The sequence below is a fragment of the Aplidium turbinatum genome, chromosome 5, assembly GCF_918807975.1.
Source record: "Aplidium turbinatum chromosome 5, kaAplTurb1.1, whole genome shotgun sequence".
Lineage (NCBI taxonomy): Eukaryota > Metazoa > Chordata > Ascidiacea > Aplousobranchia > Polyclinidae > Aplidium > Aplidium turbinatum.
Genome location: NC_137476.1, coordinates 16,718,477 through 16,738,355, shown reverse-complemented (window position 1 = coordinate 16,738,355; position 19,879 = coordinate 16,718,477). Strand labels below are relative to the sequence as shown.

At 40.0% G+C, this 19,879-nt stretch overlaps 1 protein-coding gene and 1 pseudogene across 1 annotated transcript; both read left to right on the top strand.

Moving 5' to 3' along the window:
- Positions 1–263: 263 nt before the first annotated feature.
- On the top strand, positions 264–10,334 carry LOC145770989 (uncharacterized). The gene is made up of 4 exons (XM_082582729.1): positions 264–344; positions 5,939–6,203; positions 6,285–6,388; positions 10,302–10,334. The coding sequence occupies exons 1-4, from the start codon at positions 264–266 to the stop codon at positions 10,332–10,334; spliced, it is 483 nt and encodes a 160-aa protein (XP_082438855.1).
- Positions 10,253–10,365, top strand: LOC145771446 (U6 spliceosomal RNA; annotated as a pseudogene).
- Positions 10,366–19,879: the final 9,514 nt, after the last annotated feature.

The window sequence follows — 19,879 nt, the reverse complement described above, 5'->3', positions numbered from 1 at the left end:
GAAAGCGACCGACGCCGGTTTGTAGGCGGTTAAGCCGGACCCACGCAAGTCTTGCTAGGGACATTCCCGGAGGATGGGGATTGACGTCGGGTAGGAAATCACGTAGTCGGGAGGTTTTGTTTTGCCACTCCGTGTTCCATGTGTAGTTCGTCCAGTGTGCGCACTTATTCCAAGATCTTCAGCGTTGTTCAGAAGCTGTCGTGCGGCGGGCACAAATGGGCACCTTGATTTCAGTCGCTGCTGTTCTGCAGGTAGGCGCTGGAATGTATTGTGGAGGAGGTAATCGGGGTCCAGTGTGCGACGAGCAAGGAAAATTATGGCTCCTTTACGGTGAAGCTCAGCAGGTTGGATGCCTGCAAGGATGGGAAGGCAGTCCGCTGGAGTGGGACGCAGGAATCCAGTCACAGTTCGTAGTGTGTCGTTGATGGCGGTGTCAATGTGGCGGGTATGAGAGCTGCGGCACCACACTGGTGCGCAGTACTCAGCGGTAGAATGGACGAGGGCCAAGGTAGCTGTGCGAAGGGTTTTTGCGTCAGCTCCCCAGCCGGAACCCGTCAGCTGCCTCAAAAGTGCAACGCGCGCAGATAGTTTTTTGTGCAGTGACTCTAGGTGTCGTCGGTACGTGAGTGACCTGTCCAGGGTGACGCTGAGGTAGGTGGGTTTGGCGCAGTATGGCAGGCGTTCGTCATCGGTGGTAGGCTAATGACTAATGTTGATCTCACGTTTTGCTTCCTTGTTGTTTAGATGGAAGGCCGCCGACACTGGTTTTGCCTTGCTGAGCTGTAGCTTCCATTTCTGGAGATATGTTAATAACCAAATCAAAGAGAAATACCCTCACGTGTGGTAGAACTCGGTTAATCCGGATTCGATTTGACCGGCGATTCCCTCCGGATTAGGCGAAGGTCCGGATTAACCGATGACGGGTGTATCAAGCCTGACATTACCAAGATAGAAGTGTATCGGTAAAAATCACCGAAATTGAATGCATTAGTGTGGTCATCTGCCAATTCCGAGACGCGCGATCACATTAGCAACCCAATGATAGAGTTCTTTTGAAATGCATGTAAAATGAATGTATTTGTAGACTCTGCGTCTAACGCAAGAACACACTGGCAAAAGTTACATCTTCAGACATGCGTGTCTGAATAACCTGTAGTCACTCAAAACTTTTGAAAACAGATACCGAAGACGAGTTTCTATGGAAAACTTACAAAAAATCGGGCAAATCCGGATAAAGCGATAGAGAAAGCGCAACTTTTGTCCGGAATAGGCGAAGATCCGGATAATCCAAAGCTGTTTCTCAAGAAAAAGATTACAAATCATTTGTAGCCTACTTCCAGTTTTAACCGAATCCGGATTAACCGTGTAAGTAAGTATAGATGTAAGTGTTAAAGAGGAGGGGGACCAGGACAGAGCCCTGTGGGACGGCGTTCCTGAGTCGACATAGTCTACTTCATCGGCCGCTACCGGTGGAAAGGGTAAAGCTGCGGTTTTGCACAAGTTCCATATTCATATGGACCATGTGCTATACAGTGTCGTAGGCAGCCGTGAGATCGACAAACACGGGGAGGAACTGATAACATTGCAAAGCGATTTTGCACTCAAACCGAAGTTCAATATCTCGTATCAATCGTTCTGGCTACAGAACCAAATCAAAGAGAAATACCCTCACGTGTGGAATCGGGTCAAAGTTTTTATCATTGCCTTTCCTAGCTCATACTTGGTAGAGCGTGCTTTCAGTGCCGTGACAACGCTTCTGGATAACAAAAGAAACCGTCTTGACATAGTTAGACGGAGAGTCTTATGCCTGGTCTACACTACAAGCCCGAAAAGCGCAAACGCCTGCCTTGTCCAGCCTCGACTGACTAAAAACAGTCGAGGCTGGACAAGGCAGGCGTTTGATAATAACAATACCCTTTGATACATGACAGTTTGGTTAAAGAATTTAGTATTTTCACCAATTGAGGCAAAATTTTGGCACAGCACTTCATGACTGACTTGTGTTGCCCCAACCAAAATAGCCATGACTGAACAAAAAGAAATTCCCAATAAAACTAATTAGTCTGAGCGTAAAATGCGAAAATATAGGGCTGCCTGGAATAAATTGCGACCTTAACTAATTTAGTATCGTTGGAAAGCTGAATTCCTCTAGATTAGGATTATCACTCTCCTCCAACCAGGGACCCTTGGCAAAAAAGTTATGGCTATTTTTTAAGCAGTACCTTGCGCCGTTAGTGGCGCAGCTAATCTAGCTATGCTTTCAGCAGAAACATGGTTGAAATTGTAGCAGAATGATTGGGCTAACGGTCAGCAAGTCAAGCCGTGGAAAATTCTGGCAGTCAAAGTTGCTCCGGTGACCACTGACCAGCTTATTAGCCATGAGGTTTGTAAGTAACCAGGCAGTACTGAGTAGGTTTGGGACAGCACATATTCTTGATCTACTGGCTGCAGTAGGGGAGAACTGTAACAATCCCATATTATCAGCCACATCACAATTTGATGGATTGTTGTTTGGAAAAGATTATAGCCTGCGTGACTCATTATATCAAAGTATTTTTAGTGTTTCTTAACCAAGTAGTAATTTCATGAAAAAACGAGCCTATTGATGAATTGGAAATACGTGCGAAGCGTGGCCAGAAGACTGCACAAAGAATTGTTGTTTTATCCCCAAATCACCTATCGGGGCTTCGCAATTAAGGATATCGTGTGTAAATTGTTAGGTTACTCTTTATATGCCGGAACTTTTGTAAAGATATCGGACTTACTCATAAATCACTCGAAGGATATCACATCTGCGTCAGATTAAATTAATTAAGTGCAGAATGATAAATTATATAAATTTTCGTACAGTAGCCTAGGCTACTTGCAATTATTTCATTGGTCAACAAAACGCATATGTGGCCCTATTTGATTATTTCATTGGCTAGACCAGACATATAAGCAGGTGTTTGCTTGCCAGAGTTCAGTTGGGGGTTAATTAGATTTAGTTGATTCAGTTGGATTTTCATCTAGACCAACTCAGATGCGCGGCGGGCATCGACACATGCTTATATGGCTGGTCCTAACTACTTTGTGTCAGGCTATTTCTATGTATTAAAATATTTATAATCAATGTAACTTAAATTATAATATGTGTTGTGGTCTTGTCCAGAAAAGTTTAGCCAGAGCAACAATCAGAACTCGCGAACTATTTGAATAAACTCAAAATCCCGATTTAGTTAGCTTAAGTAATTTACTGTACGCTTATCAAACTATACAATATTGATATGTGCACTCTAGGCGACATGTGGGTGTCATATTTTGGTGCGGCCCGAGTGAGGACAAGCTTGTTGTTCTGTGCATGTCGCTGCTGGACACGACCATAAAAACGAATTTAGTTTTTAAATTACTTTGGGAGAGTCGTAATTGATTGTAATGCTATTATTTAACTTATAGAATAAGAATCAATATTCTGTGGAACGATTTTATAAACTACAGTACTTAATTGGCGCATTATTGCTGGTAATTCTTGTTGTATTAAAAAAATTCAAAATAAGCCAAAATAAACATTCAATAACGATAGATTATAGAATTTAATGCGACCACGAAAAGGAAACGGCAATTACGTCATAATTAATTAATTAACCCTTTCCTCTCTCTCGCTGCAAGTATCATAGCTCACACAGCTCACGAAGTATGCTTACAAATAAAATGTTAGGGTTAAATAGATCTCGAGCGCTTTGCCAAAGTTTAGCTGGATGGTCGAAAATTGTGCAGAAATATTAATGTTTACTCTCTTCTTGACCGTTTTCCCAGTACAGTATTTTGCCACTTAGACAAATCTTTGAGTTCAGCTTATCTTATGATGAGGCCCAACAGCATCATCTGTCTCATTTCTAAGGATCTCAGCAGCCCATCTGCCGTTCCTGGCCTATATCTTCTAAAAAAAAACTACTTTACTAAATAAATAATCTAATAAACTGTAAGGTAGTAGTAGGCCTACATCTCAAGAGAAAAGCAATACATTGGAGTAAAAAGTAAGGGAATGACAAGGTCTTCTCAACAGAAGGTATGATCTTTGTTTTATATTAATTTTGGCTTTGATAATTGTTGACCATTTGTTTTCCTGTAGATTGAGTATATTTTCAACGGCGTAAACTAAAACAATTTTCACAAGTTCTCTTTTCTCATTGGGATAAAAAGCTCACCTACAGTTATTAAGTATAACAGGTATTTTCTTGTGCCTTTCCTTCAACAAATCTCCTTTCACTTTTAAAATGAATAATTCGTCTTTTAGTGGTATTTCTAAGCACAAATTCAACGATTCTAATTACAGCGACAACCTGACTACAGCACCTGTAGACTAAGGTTAGTGATGAACTATGTGACTGATCGTTATTGACCTTTTCTTTCTCAGGCTATACGCTTTTCGTCATAAACACTATCTACATTTTATTAGCTACACATCTATCAACCGTGCTACAAGCAGTCCGGAAAGGCTTTGTCAACAAGCTTCACGAAATAAATAGTCATTCTACGTCATTTATCGTGATAATACCTCATCAACGCTATCGCACTTCTAGACCGTTTATTTTACTTTATAATTTCGCTTTGTATGACGTAGCCTACTACCAATACGGCTGTTATTCTTTTCTTTCCTTTTTTTTCTTCTAATAAACAAAAAAAAGGCTTCACTGTTTTTCTATCTCAAAACACGCTACTAAGCAGAACGTAACGTAGACAAAAAAAAAATTTTTTTTACCGTTGAAAGTTGCGACTTGTCATCATACCAACAATTAAATCAAAAGAACCCTGCAAGTCACTAATTGCCTACAAATTGCCTTTTCAGGGAAACATAACCATGTAATTTTTGTTGAAAAATCGCAGTGTCAAATGTAACTTAAATTTTTAGCTCATTTTAATATTCGTTTTATTTGGCCTCAACCTACGTGCAACTAGCACAGGTTGGCATCACAGATTGCAGGACACACGTCCCAATCTTCTTTTTATACTCCGGTTAGGAATCATCCACTTTGGTACCCTTGCATTCTCAGCTGAAACTATCAGTTCGTGCAACTCCATGGGGCAAAGGATAGGGGAAATCATGCAAAGCCGCCTGCACCCAATGGTGGTTAACGTTCCCCCCATTTTTTTAGTATTATTAGGAGCTAACATGATTTAAGAAACTTTGTTTAGCTACTTTAGCCGCTATTTTCTTTTGTTTAGAATTGCAGTATATGCACAGTTATTTACCCTGAATATAAAGCCTTGTGCGTAGGCCTGTTTGGCATTTGGCCATGTAACTTCTTTTGCTTATTGATAAGGCAGGAGCACTATCATATTATGCTGAGATCAATAAAACAGTACCATTCATCGCACGTTGTTCAAACATTGATTAACCACAAAAACATGCCACCTGCTTTCACGCCTACCGACTTTATCTCGTTTGTTCTATTGAACCATTACTGTTTCCCGTTACACACACCGTATCAGCCGTAAGCTTACGCCATGACATTTATTTATCAATCAGGAGGGAGTTACCCTTTCTCAACAATCGCACAGCGATTCTTCAAGGTGTTTGACATTTCAACTTACTCGACGCGCGTCATACCTAACGTATTTCATTATATCTTGACCACAGGTCAACCAACACGAGGCAAACTAATTAGATTATTATCTGAAAAGATAACAGCTCTACGACTAGAGATCAATAAACTTCTAGATTTAGGAGTGATAACGCCTTCTAATAGTCCCTATTGTCAGCAGCTTTATTAATTGCCAAAAAGGAGCCAGATCAATATAAATTGGTGGTAGATTACTGAGCCAATCAAACTCAACCTGATCGTTACAGCTTGCCATACTTGTATGATTTCGCAAACAACCTCCATGGGAAGCGAGTCTTTTCTAAACTTGATTTATACAAAAGGTTTCATCAAATTAAGGTATCGCCACAAGATAGCAACGCTTATTGACAACTGAGTTTTATGAAAATTACCACTCGGATAGAACATACACTTTCAAAATAAATGATAGATTTATTACTTATCACAACTACACATTAGCAGGTACAGACTCCAAAGTAATTCCTCTCTCTCCTTCTCTCAAATATGTAAACGGTGAAATTCATTCATTTGACTACTCAGAACTTACTTCAGCCTTACCTACCGTAACTTATCCCTTAGAAGATATGGGAGAAGTTTATAATGTGTTAAGCAAAACCAGAGCCTTGCATGACTAAATTCAGAATCTATTCCCTCGCACTGATCAAACCACTATCTCCACCTCATCCTTGGCCGGAAATGCAGATACAGCAATTAAACATTTGTCTCTACGTTTACTATCGTCCATCACGTCACCCGTCGTCAATGCTTTATTGTCAATTTTATTAATTATAGCTTTAGTTTGGGGCGTGGTCTGGACAGTATGGCTGTTTAAAATCACCATACCCAGTGGCGGCTCGTCATAAGGGACTGCGGGACTGCAGCCCCCCAAACATTTTTGTGCATATGTGAATTATATTACATATAGATAGCTTTGCCATGTTTTTTTAATTTATTTCGCTTGAAGAATTAAAAAAACTCTTAATATTAATTTTTTTTTGCAATAAAAAAAAAAATTGTGTTACAAAAATTAATTGGCAACTCTGGGTCTGCAAATTCTACAGGTCCGGTGTTGCTTGTTCTTTTTTTTATGACGTAGGTTTTTAAGAAAAAAGTTTTCTAGCGTCACTGAACAAGCGCTGTAGGGACTGCAAATAGAACAGACCCTGGTAAGGGATTCCAACTTTGGTTCTCGTAAATCTTTAGGCTAAGCGTGTGGAAGCTATCGGTAATTAGGTGAAGGGATCGTAGATTACTTTACTTGATCTGTGTTTTGAGAAGTCACTGAGACAGACTAGTTTTGATGTGAAGTAAAGCCAATTACTGTAATTGTTGGTGCTCTTTCACAATTCGTCCTTTTGAGATGATGGCGTCATTATACGTCACACAGGTTGGAATGGACTATTATAAAGGAGGAAGTACGGGGTGGAAATGCACTGAAAAACACCTGAAGGAAATTGTCTCCCATTTATTCATTTGTTGTTCAATTTCAACAAATTTGCTATCGTTGAAAAGCACGAGCATAGATCTAACCAACTAAGTTAATACCAAGTCCCAAAATAACACTAGCTCCATCTGGTGACCACCTAAACTTGACCAAAATCAAGCCATTATCAAAAGTTTACTTTAAATAATAAAAACATTAAACGACAGCCAATTAAAATAACATGTTACTGTGTTACTAACCCTAACTCAGTGCATTTATAACTCAGTCCGGTACAGGTTTATAATTATTTATATTAGGTTAGCCTACTGGTTGATGCAGCCCCCCCATGTTTTGAGACCACGAGCCGCCACTGACCATACCTACATTGGTTTCAGCCATACGCCAACGCTCTTCATTACGACAACGTCACTTTTCATCTACCGCCCCGGTTGGACCAGCCGAATCGATGCTAGCCGCGCATCAGACCCCCAATGATGCATGATATTGAGATTTTGTAACTCCCTTTGTAATTGTATTAACCAACTTGTAATCAAATATGTACTGTATATCATGATTATTGTAACCTAAAATCGCCTAGGCCCAAAGATATGCATTACAGAAACTGCCTATCCACGACTTCATCACAAACATCAAGGACCTCCTAATGAACTGTTACAACACTGATGTTGCCCTTTTAAGGACATCTACAATCACTGCGTATCCTCTGCAGTCAGCTTTTACGTGCAACAGCTAAAGACACTTCATTCTCAGTCAACATTACAAAGAGGGTGCAGTATGACAAAATGATCAGCAACGCTTCAATCAGAGCGGATCGCAATCCCTCATGCAGATCCACAAACTTTGCAGAAGTACGGAAGCATCGACGACTTAAAGAAGCACGGAAATTCTGAACCAGAAGATACTAACTCAACCCCTACCTTATGACATTAATGACGATGATTTAAGAATCGAATTACCGTCGGCACTATCGCGACAGGGTCTTGCAACCCTCCCACTTTAGCGTCGACGTAGATTCTAGGTGGGGTATAGTGTAACAATCCCATATTATCAGCCACATCACAATTTGATGGATTGTTGTTTGGAAAAGATTATAGCCTGCGTGACTCATTATATCAAAGTATTTTTAGTGTTTCTTAACCAAGTAGTAATTTCATGAAAAAACGAGCCTATTGATGAATTGGAAATACGTGCGAAGCGTGGCCAGAAGACTGCACAAAGAATTGTTGTTTTATCCCCAAATCACCTATCGGGGCTTCGCAATTAAGGATATCGTGTGTAAATTGTTAGGTTACTCTTTATATGCCGGAACTTTTGTAAAGATATCGGACTTACTCATAAATCACTCGAAGGATATCACATCTGCGTCAGATTAAATTAATTAAGTGCAGAATGATAAATTATATAAATTTTCGTACAGTAGCCTAGGCTACTTGCAATTATTTCATTGGTCAACAAAACGCATATGTGGCCCTATTTGATTATTTCATTGGCTAGACCAGACATATAAGCAGGTGTTTGCTTGCCAGAGTTCAGTTGGGGGTTAATTAGATTTAGTTGATTCAGTTGGATTTTCATCTAGACCAACTCAGATGCGCGGCGGGCATCGACACATGCTTATATGGCTGGTCCTAACTACTTTGTGTCAGGCTATTTCTATGTATTAAAATATTTATAATCAATGTAACTTAAATTATAATATGTGTTGTGGTCTTGTCCAGAAAAGTTTAGCCAGAGCAACAATCAGAACTCGCGAACTATTTGAATAAACTCAAAATCCCGATTTAGTTAGCTTAAGTAATTTACCGTACGCTTATCAAACTATACAATATTGATATGTGCACTCTAGGCGACATGTGGGTGTCATAGAACCCCCATCATTGGGACGATTCTACAATGGGACACTTGGTCTCCCACGCTTGGTTGATCAAGCAAGCACAACGTATATGACGAATTTCAATTCGCCATGTAGTCTTTCGCTTGTACCAACGGTGGGATCCTTCAATTTGCATGCGTGCCTGGTTTGTTAAAGCAACTGTGTTTTTGATACCCAAAGTAAAAAAAGATAGGTCACTTGTCTTGAAGATATTTTTGTACATACTTGGCGAAGCAGGTTGAAAAAGCATGGTCTATATGTCTGGCAGTTCTTAGGACAAAACGCTGTTGTCAGTGAAGTAGTCTTTAAGAAGTTAGCTGATCTTTTTTGCATTTGCCGATGGCATCTTACAATGGGACAGCAGGTCTTGCCCATCAATGGGACACTGTAAATCAACTCGACTTATTCGTAAAAAGGGAAACACAGATCCCTTAACTATGAAAACTGTTGTTGAAAAAGCAATTTAAACCGGAAAAAATAGACCTGTAGCAAGAGAATTTGACATACCAAGCCAAACATTGAAAAGCTGGGTTGACACATACAAAAGAGCCCAAGCAAATAATGATCTTAAAAGCAATCTAAGTTTTCAACCTCATTATGGTGTCAAAAAGATTTTGAATGATGAAGTTGAGAAAAATTTAGAAAACTTTGTTAATGCACTACAGCAGGGGTCACCAACCTTTTTTGCATGCGGGCCACTTTGGCACTAAGGAGAGCTGTGGCGGGCCGCACTAATAAAATGTTAGGTAGGTTGACTCTTATGCTAGAAAAGAACGCATTTCGTACCCAGTAGGCCTATCCAGCGTTACATGTTGTTAATATTTATCTTAGAATACCGCAGCAACAAAATTAATCGAACAACGCTACTGCCAGGCCAAGCTCCTTTTACAACACTTTTAACTTTTTTAACAATGCCTAATAAACGAGGCCGCTTGTTTTGTGCACTTATAGCGAGGCGAGCGGTTTCATCAGAATATTCATCGCCAAGCAAGAGTGGTGTTGTTACTTCGCTTCGCAAAAGATATCTTGCAATTTAACAGTTTCAGTAAACAAGGAAATGTTTGACACATCGCAATACAGGCAACAATAGTGACCTGCTAACATATCAGCGAAAAATAGGTTCCAATAACAGGGAGAAAGAAACCAGGCACCATGAATCAAACGCTTGTGGAAATCACCGAAAAATCGTAATTCTATCGTAATTCATGAACAGTCTTCCCTCTAAAATAGCAATGAGTTGGTTTTTCATCCTTTTTGTGAGAGTCTATGAAACCGTCTTTCTTTTATTATTGACAACTCTCACTTGCGGTGCTTATCAGCATGGCAAGAATTGTTGATTAACAGCATTTTGCAGTACTTGCTTCGGCAGAACATATACTAAAATTGGAACGATACAAAGAAGATTAGCATGGCCCTGCGCACTGCGCAAGGATGACACGCAAAATCGTGAAGCGTTCCATATTTCTTTAAAAAAAACGTTTTTCAGTACTAAGCTAAATATTTTCATAATACAATCAGAAAAAGTCTCTAAATTTATATATAATATTTTGCCAATTTATTATAAATTGAGTGGGCACACCGACCTATTTTGCCAACAAAAATTTGTATAAAGGGAGTACTGCTCGTGAAACACAATAACGGTGAAACGCACACTAGTGTTTACATGACATTTGCAAACTTAAAATAAGCGACCCTATGCTCACAGACAATTTCGAAAACAGACGTTTTAATCAACCACTGGAAACAGTGTGGCTGGACATCGCATTGGTATAACTTTAAGCAACCCCCACCTAGAACTATAATCTGATTGATCGATCGGTGGAATCATATGCAAAGCGAAAATATGCTTCCCGAAAAGTATTTTCTGCCTTCGTGCTTTTTTACTCAAGAAAAGTATTTTTGGTTATACTTGTACGCTGATACCTTCCGCGGGCCGCAGCGATACAGCGCGGCGGGCCGCATGCGGCCCGCGGGCCGCCATTTGGTGACCCCTGCACTACAGTAAATATAATCAATAACAAAGTGAATATCAAGTTTATAATGTGCATTTACACAGATAATAAATTGTGTCCCATTGTTAGAAATTGCCTGTCCCAATGGTGGAGCCAGATTCAACAATGGGACGTTTTGAGTAGCCTAACCTTAAAAAACTGCGCGTTATTTCTAAACCACTGGAGATAATGAAATCAAACCAAGCGTTATTTGAAAAAAAATGCATTGGCATTAGTGTTGTAAAAAAAAGCACTGCATTTCGTTACAAAATTAAAAAAAATTAGCAAAACGCAAAATTTGTCCCATTGATGGAGGTTCTCCCCTACTAGCCTAAATATCACAGAACTGAGTAGCCTATCAGGCAAGCCTATAGCCTAGTTTAATTTGTTTTGGGAACTGTTTGCAAGAACATCATTATCGGTAAGTTATGTCAAGTTATTCATTTAATTTGGTTTGCAACAGAAGTCAAAACGTTAGGTTCAGTTCAGTTGTTTTTATTTCTGACCATCATATCAAAACAATACACGTCAACATAGCAAAGGTCGAGAAAAGGGTAGAAGCGACAAAACGCGAACGTTAAAAACGTGCTTGTGACCGAAAAAAAAAATTTGGCACGGTTGCAACACTTTCAGAAAAATTTAAGATATAAGAAAATAAAAAAAAAAGAAAATGTTAATAAACAAAAAAAAAACAAATAAATTTAGGCTATAGCTTTATTAGCCCACATAGCTTTAGCTGATATATTTAAGATTTGTATGGACAGTTGCTATGAAGATCGGCCATGGTGCGTTATCAAGAGTGCTGATGGTCTTAAGTGGAACACGTCTTGATGCGTTTAGCTCATAGCAAGAAGAGCAAGGCAGGCAAAGAAAACCCCACAAAGAAATCCTACCACTGCAAAGCCATTTCAAGCGCAACGCACCATAGAGCCTATCTACTGTATTTTGTGAGTCGTGCAAGGCCTAACTTGACGACATTGAAAACAATGACAAAAACAAATAAAACAAACTAGCAAAAACAACATCATCATCTTTCGGAAATTCAATTATACCCAGGGAAGTTATGTCTTGAAGATATCAAGCGTGCTTTGATAAAAGTTGCGTTGATAAAGCGATAATTTTAAAACCCAGTCAGCTAAACTCGTCACTTCCACACTGATCCAACGTTAGCAAACGTTGAATTAATGCAAAAACGACAGGCATCGCTAGCTGGAAAGTAGTAGTGGCATGTCACAGTAATATGATAAATTTGGGTTACCGTGTATATGTTTTACACGTTAAACCATAACAAAAGTGATAAAGAAATCCAATTTGGCATGTTAGAAAAATAGATAAATAATCAGACAATAGCATGACGATCCAGTCCAAGATATTGATATAAAAAACAACTGGTTGGAGCACATGGCCACCGCTTCACCGAAAGATGGCGATTGGTCGAAGAGGATGGAGAAACTTCTGAAGACTCTGTAGAACTTCTGTGGACAAAAAAACACAAGAACCAGAAGGCCAGTATAGGAGTACTTACAACCTTACTATTTTGCTAATGAATCTAGCTACACACATTGGCCTATCATTTCTGGGCAAATGATAGGCCAATGTGTGTAGATGGAAAAATAATTTTTTTAGGTAGCCTACGGTACAGGGCAGCAAGCGATACACAGGTGCACTAGGCCTATAGTCCAGTCAAATTAATGCGATATTTGCATTTTTCCTGCGATGATTTTATATAACCTACAGAGTAGGCAAGAACTTTTAAAAAGCAGATTGGCCAGCTTGTAGCCTACAAGCGACTTGAAAAAGAATTGCCAATTGGCTGAGATGCACCTCATTCCAAAGTACTTGAGATGGCTATACTGGAAGAAGCTGTAACTTTCCTGCAAGGAACTGCTTTACATGGATGGTTAAACACATGTATTTAGAACAAACAAAAATAACCTAAATCTGCGGGAACTACAGACTACAAAATAAACAAATGGACGAATGGTAGACTGGCCATTGTGGACAATTTTTAAAGTGATTCGTCGTAAAACAACAGCTTGGCGCTGTTAAAAATACACAAACACTACAGTAAAAAATTACGTAATTACAATATTAAAATAATGTAATGTAAACGCAAAGATTTGCAGCTTTTAATCACATGAGCTGCCCATCGACTGTTCGGCGGATGACGTCACTGATTGATTGTGTTGTTGATCAGTTTCAATTTCGTGGTCTGATAGTTCATGCTACTGCTTTTCACAGCGTGTGACATCACTGGTGGTAATAATAGCACTGTTGACAAAAAAACGTTATACAGCAACATAACTAAAAAATCGAAAACTGTTCAGGCAACGTGAACACTAAGATTTACAGTCAACTATGTGGGTTGTTCAGCGATATGCTACAAGACGGTTATTAAACGTTGATCAGCCATATTTCGATGCAGATGGAAGAAATTATATAGTGTCAGTTGAGTCGAGGCGAGTGATGTCATCAATGGATTGTTTTTCTGAGTAAAAGTTTAAGTGTGATGGATAATGCTGTTTTGTCGATTTCAGCACCAGAACACTCAAGAGACAAAGAAATGGCCAAAATGCCGAGCAAGCTTACACAAAAAGTTCCATTGTCAGGGTAAAAAAAAATTGTGCATGCACAGTAGTGCCATTGCAAACCAAAAGACAGCGGCCAAAGTGGCTAAACAAAGTTTCTTAAATCATGTTAGCTCCTAGTAATATTAAAAAAAATTGGGGCTAACGAAAACAACAACCTCGATGGGTGGCTTCGCATGATTTCCCCTGTTTTTGCGCCACAGAGTTATACAAACTGATGCTTCAGCTGAGAACATAAGGGTGGCAAAGTTGTGAAGCAAAGTCTTCACAATGATTTCTCCTATTTGGAGATTCTCCTTGTCGGAGTAAAAAGACGCACAAAACTCACGGATGGTTGCTTGGAAGCGACACCATAACGCTTTGCAGAGCTGTGCCTGCACGTGCACGTCTGAATAAAAATAAAATTGAGGCTGGAACCTTGCAATCTCCCATGCTGGTTGCATGTAAGTATAAGGCAAAAATAAAAAAAAATATATTAAAATGAGCTAAGGATTTCAGTTACATTTGAAACTGCGATAATTCTACAAAAAATTACATGATTACGTTTTCCTGCAAAGGCAACTTGTTGGCAATTAGTTTATCTAAGCAACGTTTAAAAAACAATAAAGTTGGCAAATGGCACTTCAGCTTAAACTGAAATGGTAGACATCGGCAGTTTACATGGGCTGTCTGCCGCTGAACAATTAGCTTCGTTACATCCATTAATCGTACAACAAAAATCAGTTACAAAGAGCAATAAATTGCTGGCATGGTGCTTTAAAAAGTAGGCTGCAATGAACTGCAGAAAAATTGTTGGCAAACCAACGCGTGAAAGTTTGTTAACATGCTTTGAGAAGATAATTATGAGCTCGTGTTGTTATATTATTTTATTTATTTTTTTACATAGAAATACAATTTTGTATAATAATGTACTTACCAGATTCTTCATAGTTTGGTGATCTTGTTAAACTTACTTTTTATTTTTAAAAACCTACTTACGTGCGGGGTAACCAATGTGGTAACATTTATATAGGCCCATTTGATTTAAGGTATAATGTTTTTTTGTTTATATTTGAATTTATATTAAGGCTGTCTGACTACCTGATGAAAATTCTATCTATCTAATGCTGCCCGCAAGCACCTAAAACCTGGTAAGGCCCCTGGTCCAGATAGGATATGTCCACATTGTCCAGAGCTTATCATGCACGTTGGTTATGTTCTAAAGTCCTGGTTATGCGATTTCCTGTCGTCCTGCCTGCGCCGCCTTAAGATTCCTAAAGTATGGAGAAGATCTCTGGTCGTCGCGATCCCTAAACCAAACAATTCACTAGACGATGCAAAGAGCTATCGCCCCATCTCCTTGCTCTGCATCCCTTTCAAGATCCTTGAGAGACTGATCTACGCCCGTGTCGAACCAATAATCGACCCACTGCTTCCCAAAGAACAAGCTGGTTTCCGACACCAGGGATCTCTGAAGTACAGTATTCTGAGGTCCCTGTCCGACACGTAGGTCAACTGTAGACCAAGTCACACTACTAATTCAGGATATTGAGGAGAGTTTCTCGGCAGAAAAGAAAGCGGGGTCTGTTTTTATCGACCTAACAGCAGCCTATGACACTGTTTGGCACCGTGGCCTAGCCTACAAGCTACTCCGCCTACTCCCTGACAGGTAGCCCTACATGGTCAAAATGATCATGGAACTCATTCACAACAGGAGTTTTACCCTTACCACCGGAAGCGGAAAACCAAGTAGACGGCGGCGACTCAAAAACGGTGTCCCACAGGGACCAGTCTTGGCTCCCCTCCTTTTCAACGTCTATACGCAAGACCTACCATCAACAACATCTGACAAATATGCATATGCTGATGACTTGGCCATCTTGTACTCTGCGAAAGACTGGCAATCATTACAAACGACGTTGAGCCCTGACATGACGGCCATATCTGGATACCTTCATCAATGGAAACTGAAGCTCAGCGAAAGTAAAACTGTGACGGCAGCCTTCCATCTCAGCAACAGAGAGGCAAAACGTGACCTGAAAGTGACCGTTAACGGCAAAATTATGCCGCCCTGCCCAGAACCAACATACCTTGGGGTTACACTTGACAGGTCACTCACATACCGTTTACAGTCACTACGCAAAAAGCTGACATCTCGCGTCGCCCTGCTGAGACGTCTGGCAGGCACAACTTGGGGTGCAGGTGCTGACATCTTGCGCACTGCAACCCTGGCTCTGGTTCACTCCACTGCTGAATACTGCGCCCCTGCCTGGTGCCGCAGTGCCCACACCCGCCTCATCGACAGCCCAATCAACGACGCATTGCGAACTGTGACTGGTTGCCTACGCCCAACTCCAACAGAGTATTTACCAATCCTTGCAGGCATCCAAACTGCTGAGCTCCGCCGAAAGGGAGCCATCATACACCTGGCTTGCCGGGCGGGGGATCCTAACCACTTTCTTTATGCAAAACTCAACATCCCACCTCAGGAATCTCGCCGGAAACTAAAGTCAAGACACCCTTTTGTGCCAGCTGCTGTTGAATTACTACATCCATTCAGCGATCATGCCATCAGCGCAGCACACTTCATTGAAGATACTTGAAAAGCAGTGTGGTGCGCCACCGACATCAAACTACATGGTTTTATACCCCACCCGGTGGCACGCCCCCCTGGTATGGACCTGCCTCGGCCGACTTGGGTCAAGCTCAACAGAATCCGAGCCGGAGTCGGTCGCTTCCATTCCAACATGCACAAGTGGGGTCTGGCTCCCTTATCGGCCTGCGAATGTGGCGCGGAGGAACAAACTGCTGATCATGTCGTTCTCGAATGTCCCATCTACAAGGCACCAAATGGAACGCATGGTATAGCAACGCTGGACGAAGCTACACTCACCTGGCTCTCCACCACCTGCCCTGAAATTTGATCTAGTCTCAAATGAAAGAAGAAGACCGTCTCTATCAAATTGTCAGACAATCACAAAAGGATAAATGACTGTTCGACGCGCCACTTTTCGACGAGGCCCTATTCGACGCGGGAATTATTGGCCTATACAAAACTAGATACTGTAACTTTTGACTTTGGTAAATTTTTATAAAAAATCCAAGATTTTTACGCTTTTTATGATTCATTTGTCTACTTTAATTTGCATCTATTGGCCCATATTGGGAAAAACACATAAGTAAACTAATAGTTTTAGGTATAAAAGAAATATTATCGGTACAATATTATATCAACTTTAAATAATGCGAAAAAAACTTTGAAATTTTAGGGATTTTTTGAAATATTATGAAATTTCAACTCAAAAAGTGGGAAGGTTCCTATTGTCAAAAGTCGCTGAAATTTTTTGTGTGATGTTTTCTCAAACCTACACAAGATATATCTGCGAGAGAATGCTCAAATCCAAAATTAGTACTTTTTCACCCCACCCTAATGCACAGCATGCCATATCTAAAGCATTGACAAACGCGCGGAATTGGTACACTATAACAATGGCGGACGTCTGAACGTGCTTTCCAGTGGCGGCTCGTGCGGAGGGGCTGCAGCCCCCCCCTGAGTTGTGAAAGAAAAAGTTCTTTTTTTTCAACTTCTTTTTATTTCCAAATCCTAAAATTTTAACTTAAAAGACTTGTCCTAACTTTAAAAACATTTAAATTTTAGCTACTGTGTCATATTAACCATGCCATCCCTACTTTTTTGTTGTTTTCTTGGCTTCGTTTTCCTTTCTTGATTGATTTTCTTATTTTATTATTGAATTTTTATTGGAAACACTCTGAAGGGGTCAATAGACAAAACTAGATGGTTTTGGTAGTAGGGTATAGTCACTAGCGTACGCAGGGGGGGCCATTGGGCCATGCCCCCCCCCCCCCTTAAGATGTTGTGTGACGTCACGATATTGAGAATGATGCTTTCAGTCTCTTTATGCTTGGGAATGATGCTTTCAGTCTAAAAAAAACTTGCCTAATTGTAAACAAAACTGAATTAAAAGAGCGACTTTTGCCAATACCAAACATTCAAACATCTCAGCCAGGAATTAGCAACAAGAAAACGTAGAGACTTAGCTTTATTTCCGAAAAATGCCGAAGAAAACATGATCTTATCCTTTTGCTATGCCACCTGACACCACCATTTTACAGGAATATTCATACCCACATTTTTGTTGAAAATGCTCTCAGAATGCACCAAATTCAAAGTAATTTTTCAAAATTTTCTGGGGGAGGCCCCCCAGACCCCCCGCCGCTGGGTGTCGTCTTAGGCGAAAACGCCGTCGGGCTTCGCCCGCCGGTCGTCAAACCCACCCTTTCAAATTTCCTGGCTACGCTACCGCTAATGGCCCCCCCCTTGAGAAAATCCTGCGTACGCCACTGGGTATAGTTATATGGGAACTTACTGGTAGAGTGTATTTGACTTATATGTTAATTAGGAGGTGATGTAGTTACTGAGATTTGGATATTTGAAAACTTCTTGAAAGGCATAATGTTTTTAATGCTTCCCTAAGGGTACCTTAGAAAGCAGCACTTAACCTTTTAAAAAAATTTTGATAGAGAATTTTGGACTGTAAGTATCAATGGATAATTCAGGCATCTACTAAGCATAAACTTTAATCGGTTGCCTCTGCATGAAAAGACAAACATAAAATTACCTGGAACCGACCAACACCACCTCTTCAAATTTTGGAAAGCTGCACAAGCAGAAGTAAAGTATATATGAGACATTTCAATGAATCCTTATATGAAACTAACCTGTGGTTGTGTGGATGCACTGAAAAAAATGCTTTGTTTTGTTTGCCATGTTTGTTATTTGGTGGTGATTCATCATGGACAAAGTATGATATTCAAGATTTAAAGCATTTAAAGGCTTTAAATCTTTAAAACTTTATTGCAAAGCACAAAAGTTCAAAATCTCATGTGAACAACATCGTTAACTTATCATTCCTTGGAACAGCAAATATTGCTTCACAACTAGTGTGTCGTCCATGACTGCCCAATCCATCAACCACCACATGGAACGCTTGGACTGAAGACCCTGGATGACGAGACTGTAGAGTGGCTGATGACATCATGCCCAAACATATAGTCCCGAAGAACAGCTCATACGACGAAGAAGAATAGATTACACACAGACCACTTTATTGCACTTTCTCTCAGCTAATCTATCTCATGTTCTCTAGTCTCGTAACAGTCGCACGTAGTACAAACGATAGGCTAGTGAAACGTAACAATGGTTTCTATGACGAAACACTACATCCCTCCTTTTTTTAAAACTTCAAAATACGGTACAAATCATATAGTTAATGCAGCTTTAACATTGAAAAACAAGAACATGAATGAGCTTTTATGAACTGCTACAGCTGCACTTTAGTGACGACTCAATTACGAAACAATTGGTGACACAAACGGTATGTACAATTGTACATAGAACATCAGACCAGGCTATTACTATTTCGACGATATGCCTTAATATGCAAGTATGAAGCAAGACATAAACAAATAAGAAAATTGTTAGTATGTGGTAAGTTTCTCCAATACGCGTAAAAACAAAACTACACAATATTACCACATACAGTAAACATGTTTATGTGAGAACATAGTCATTAAACCTTGTTGGTTTAGTTATACAGCGAGAAGATCTACGTTCTGGCATTTGTAAACGTGGGGGTGATATGTTCATTGAATCTGATTCATCGACAGTGACTAGTGGTGAGTCGTAAGTCTCACTTTCACAAGGACTATTGTCTGGACTGATATACTTTTTAAAGAAAGACGAATTACGTTTTAGTTCAATACCATCCTTATCCATAACAGTAACCTCACCCTTTTCTTTCGAGACAACTGTTTGAGGGACAGGTTTAAATGTAGGAGACAATTTAGAAGTTTTAGGATTTCTAACTAAGACTTCATCACCCATTTTTATTTCCGACTCTACGGCCCCCTTTTTTTCGTCAGCATAGCTTTTACCTTTCAATTTGTTCTCCCAATCACGATCTCTGACTTCTTCGTCGAACTGTTGTGGCTCACGGCACAATTCTGGAAGTTTCGTTTTCATTTCTCGTCCAAACATCAAATAGTACGGAGATGCACCAGTGGATGACTGTGGTGTCGATCGATAAGCCATCAGGAATTTACTGATCTCCTCTTTCCATTCTTTTCCGTCCACATGTGCAATTCTGATCGCTTTCATCAACGTTCTGTTTTGTCGCTCCACCTCTCCATTTGCTTGTGGCCACAATGGTGTCGACTTTTCAACTTTATGCCGTACTCGGTTAAGAAATTTTCAAACTCTGAAGAAACAAATTGTGGTCCATTATCAGTTCTTAAAGGCATACTAAAGGAAAATTTCAAACCGGAATTAAGCATTAAAATGAGTAAACTGAACATTCAAGAATACATTTCAAAAACAATTACCCCAAAAAATTTGTTTTCAA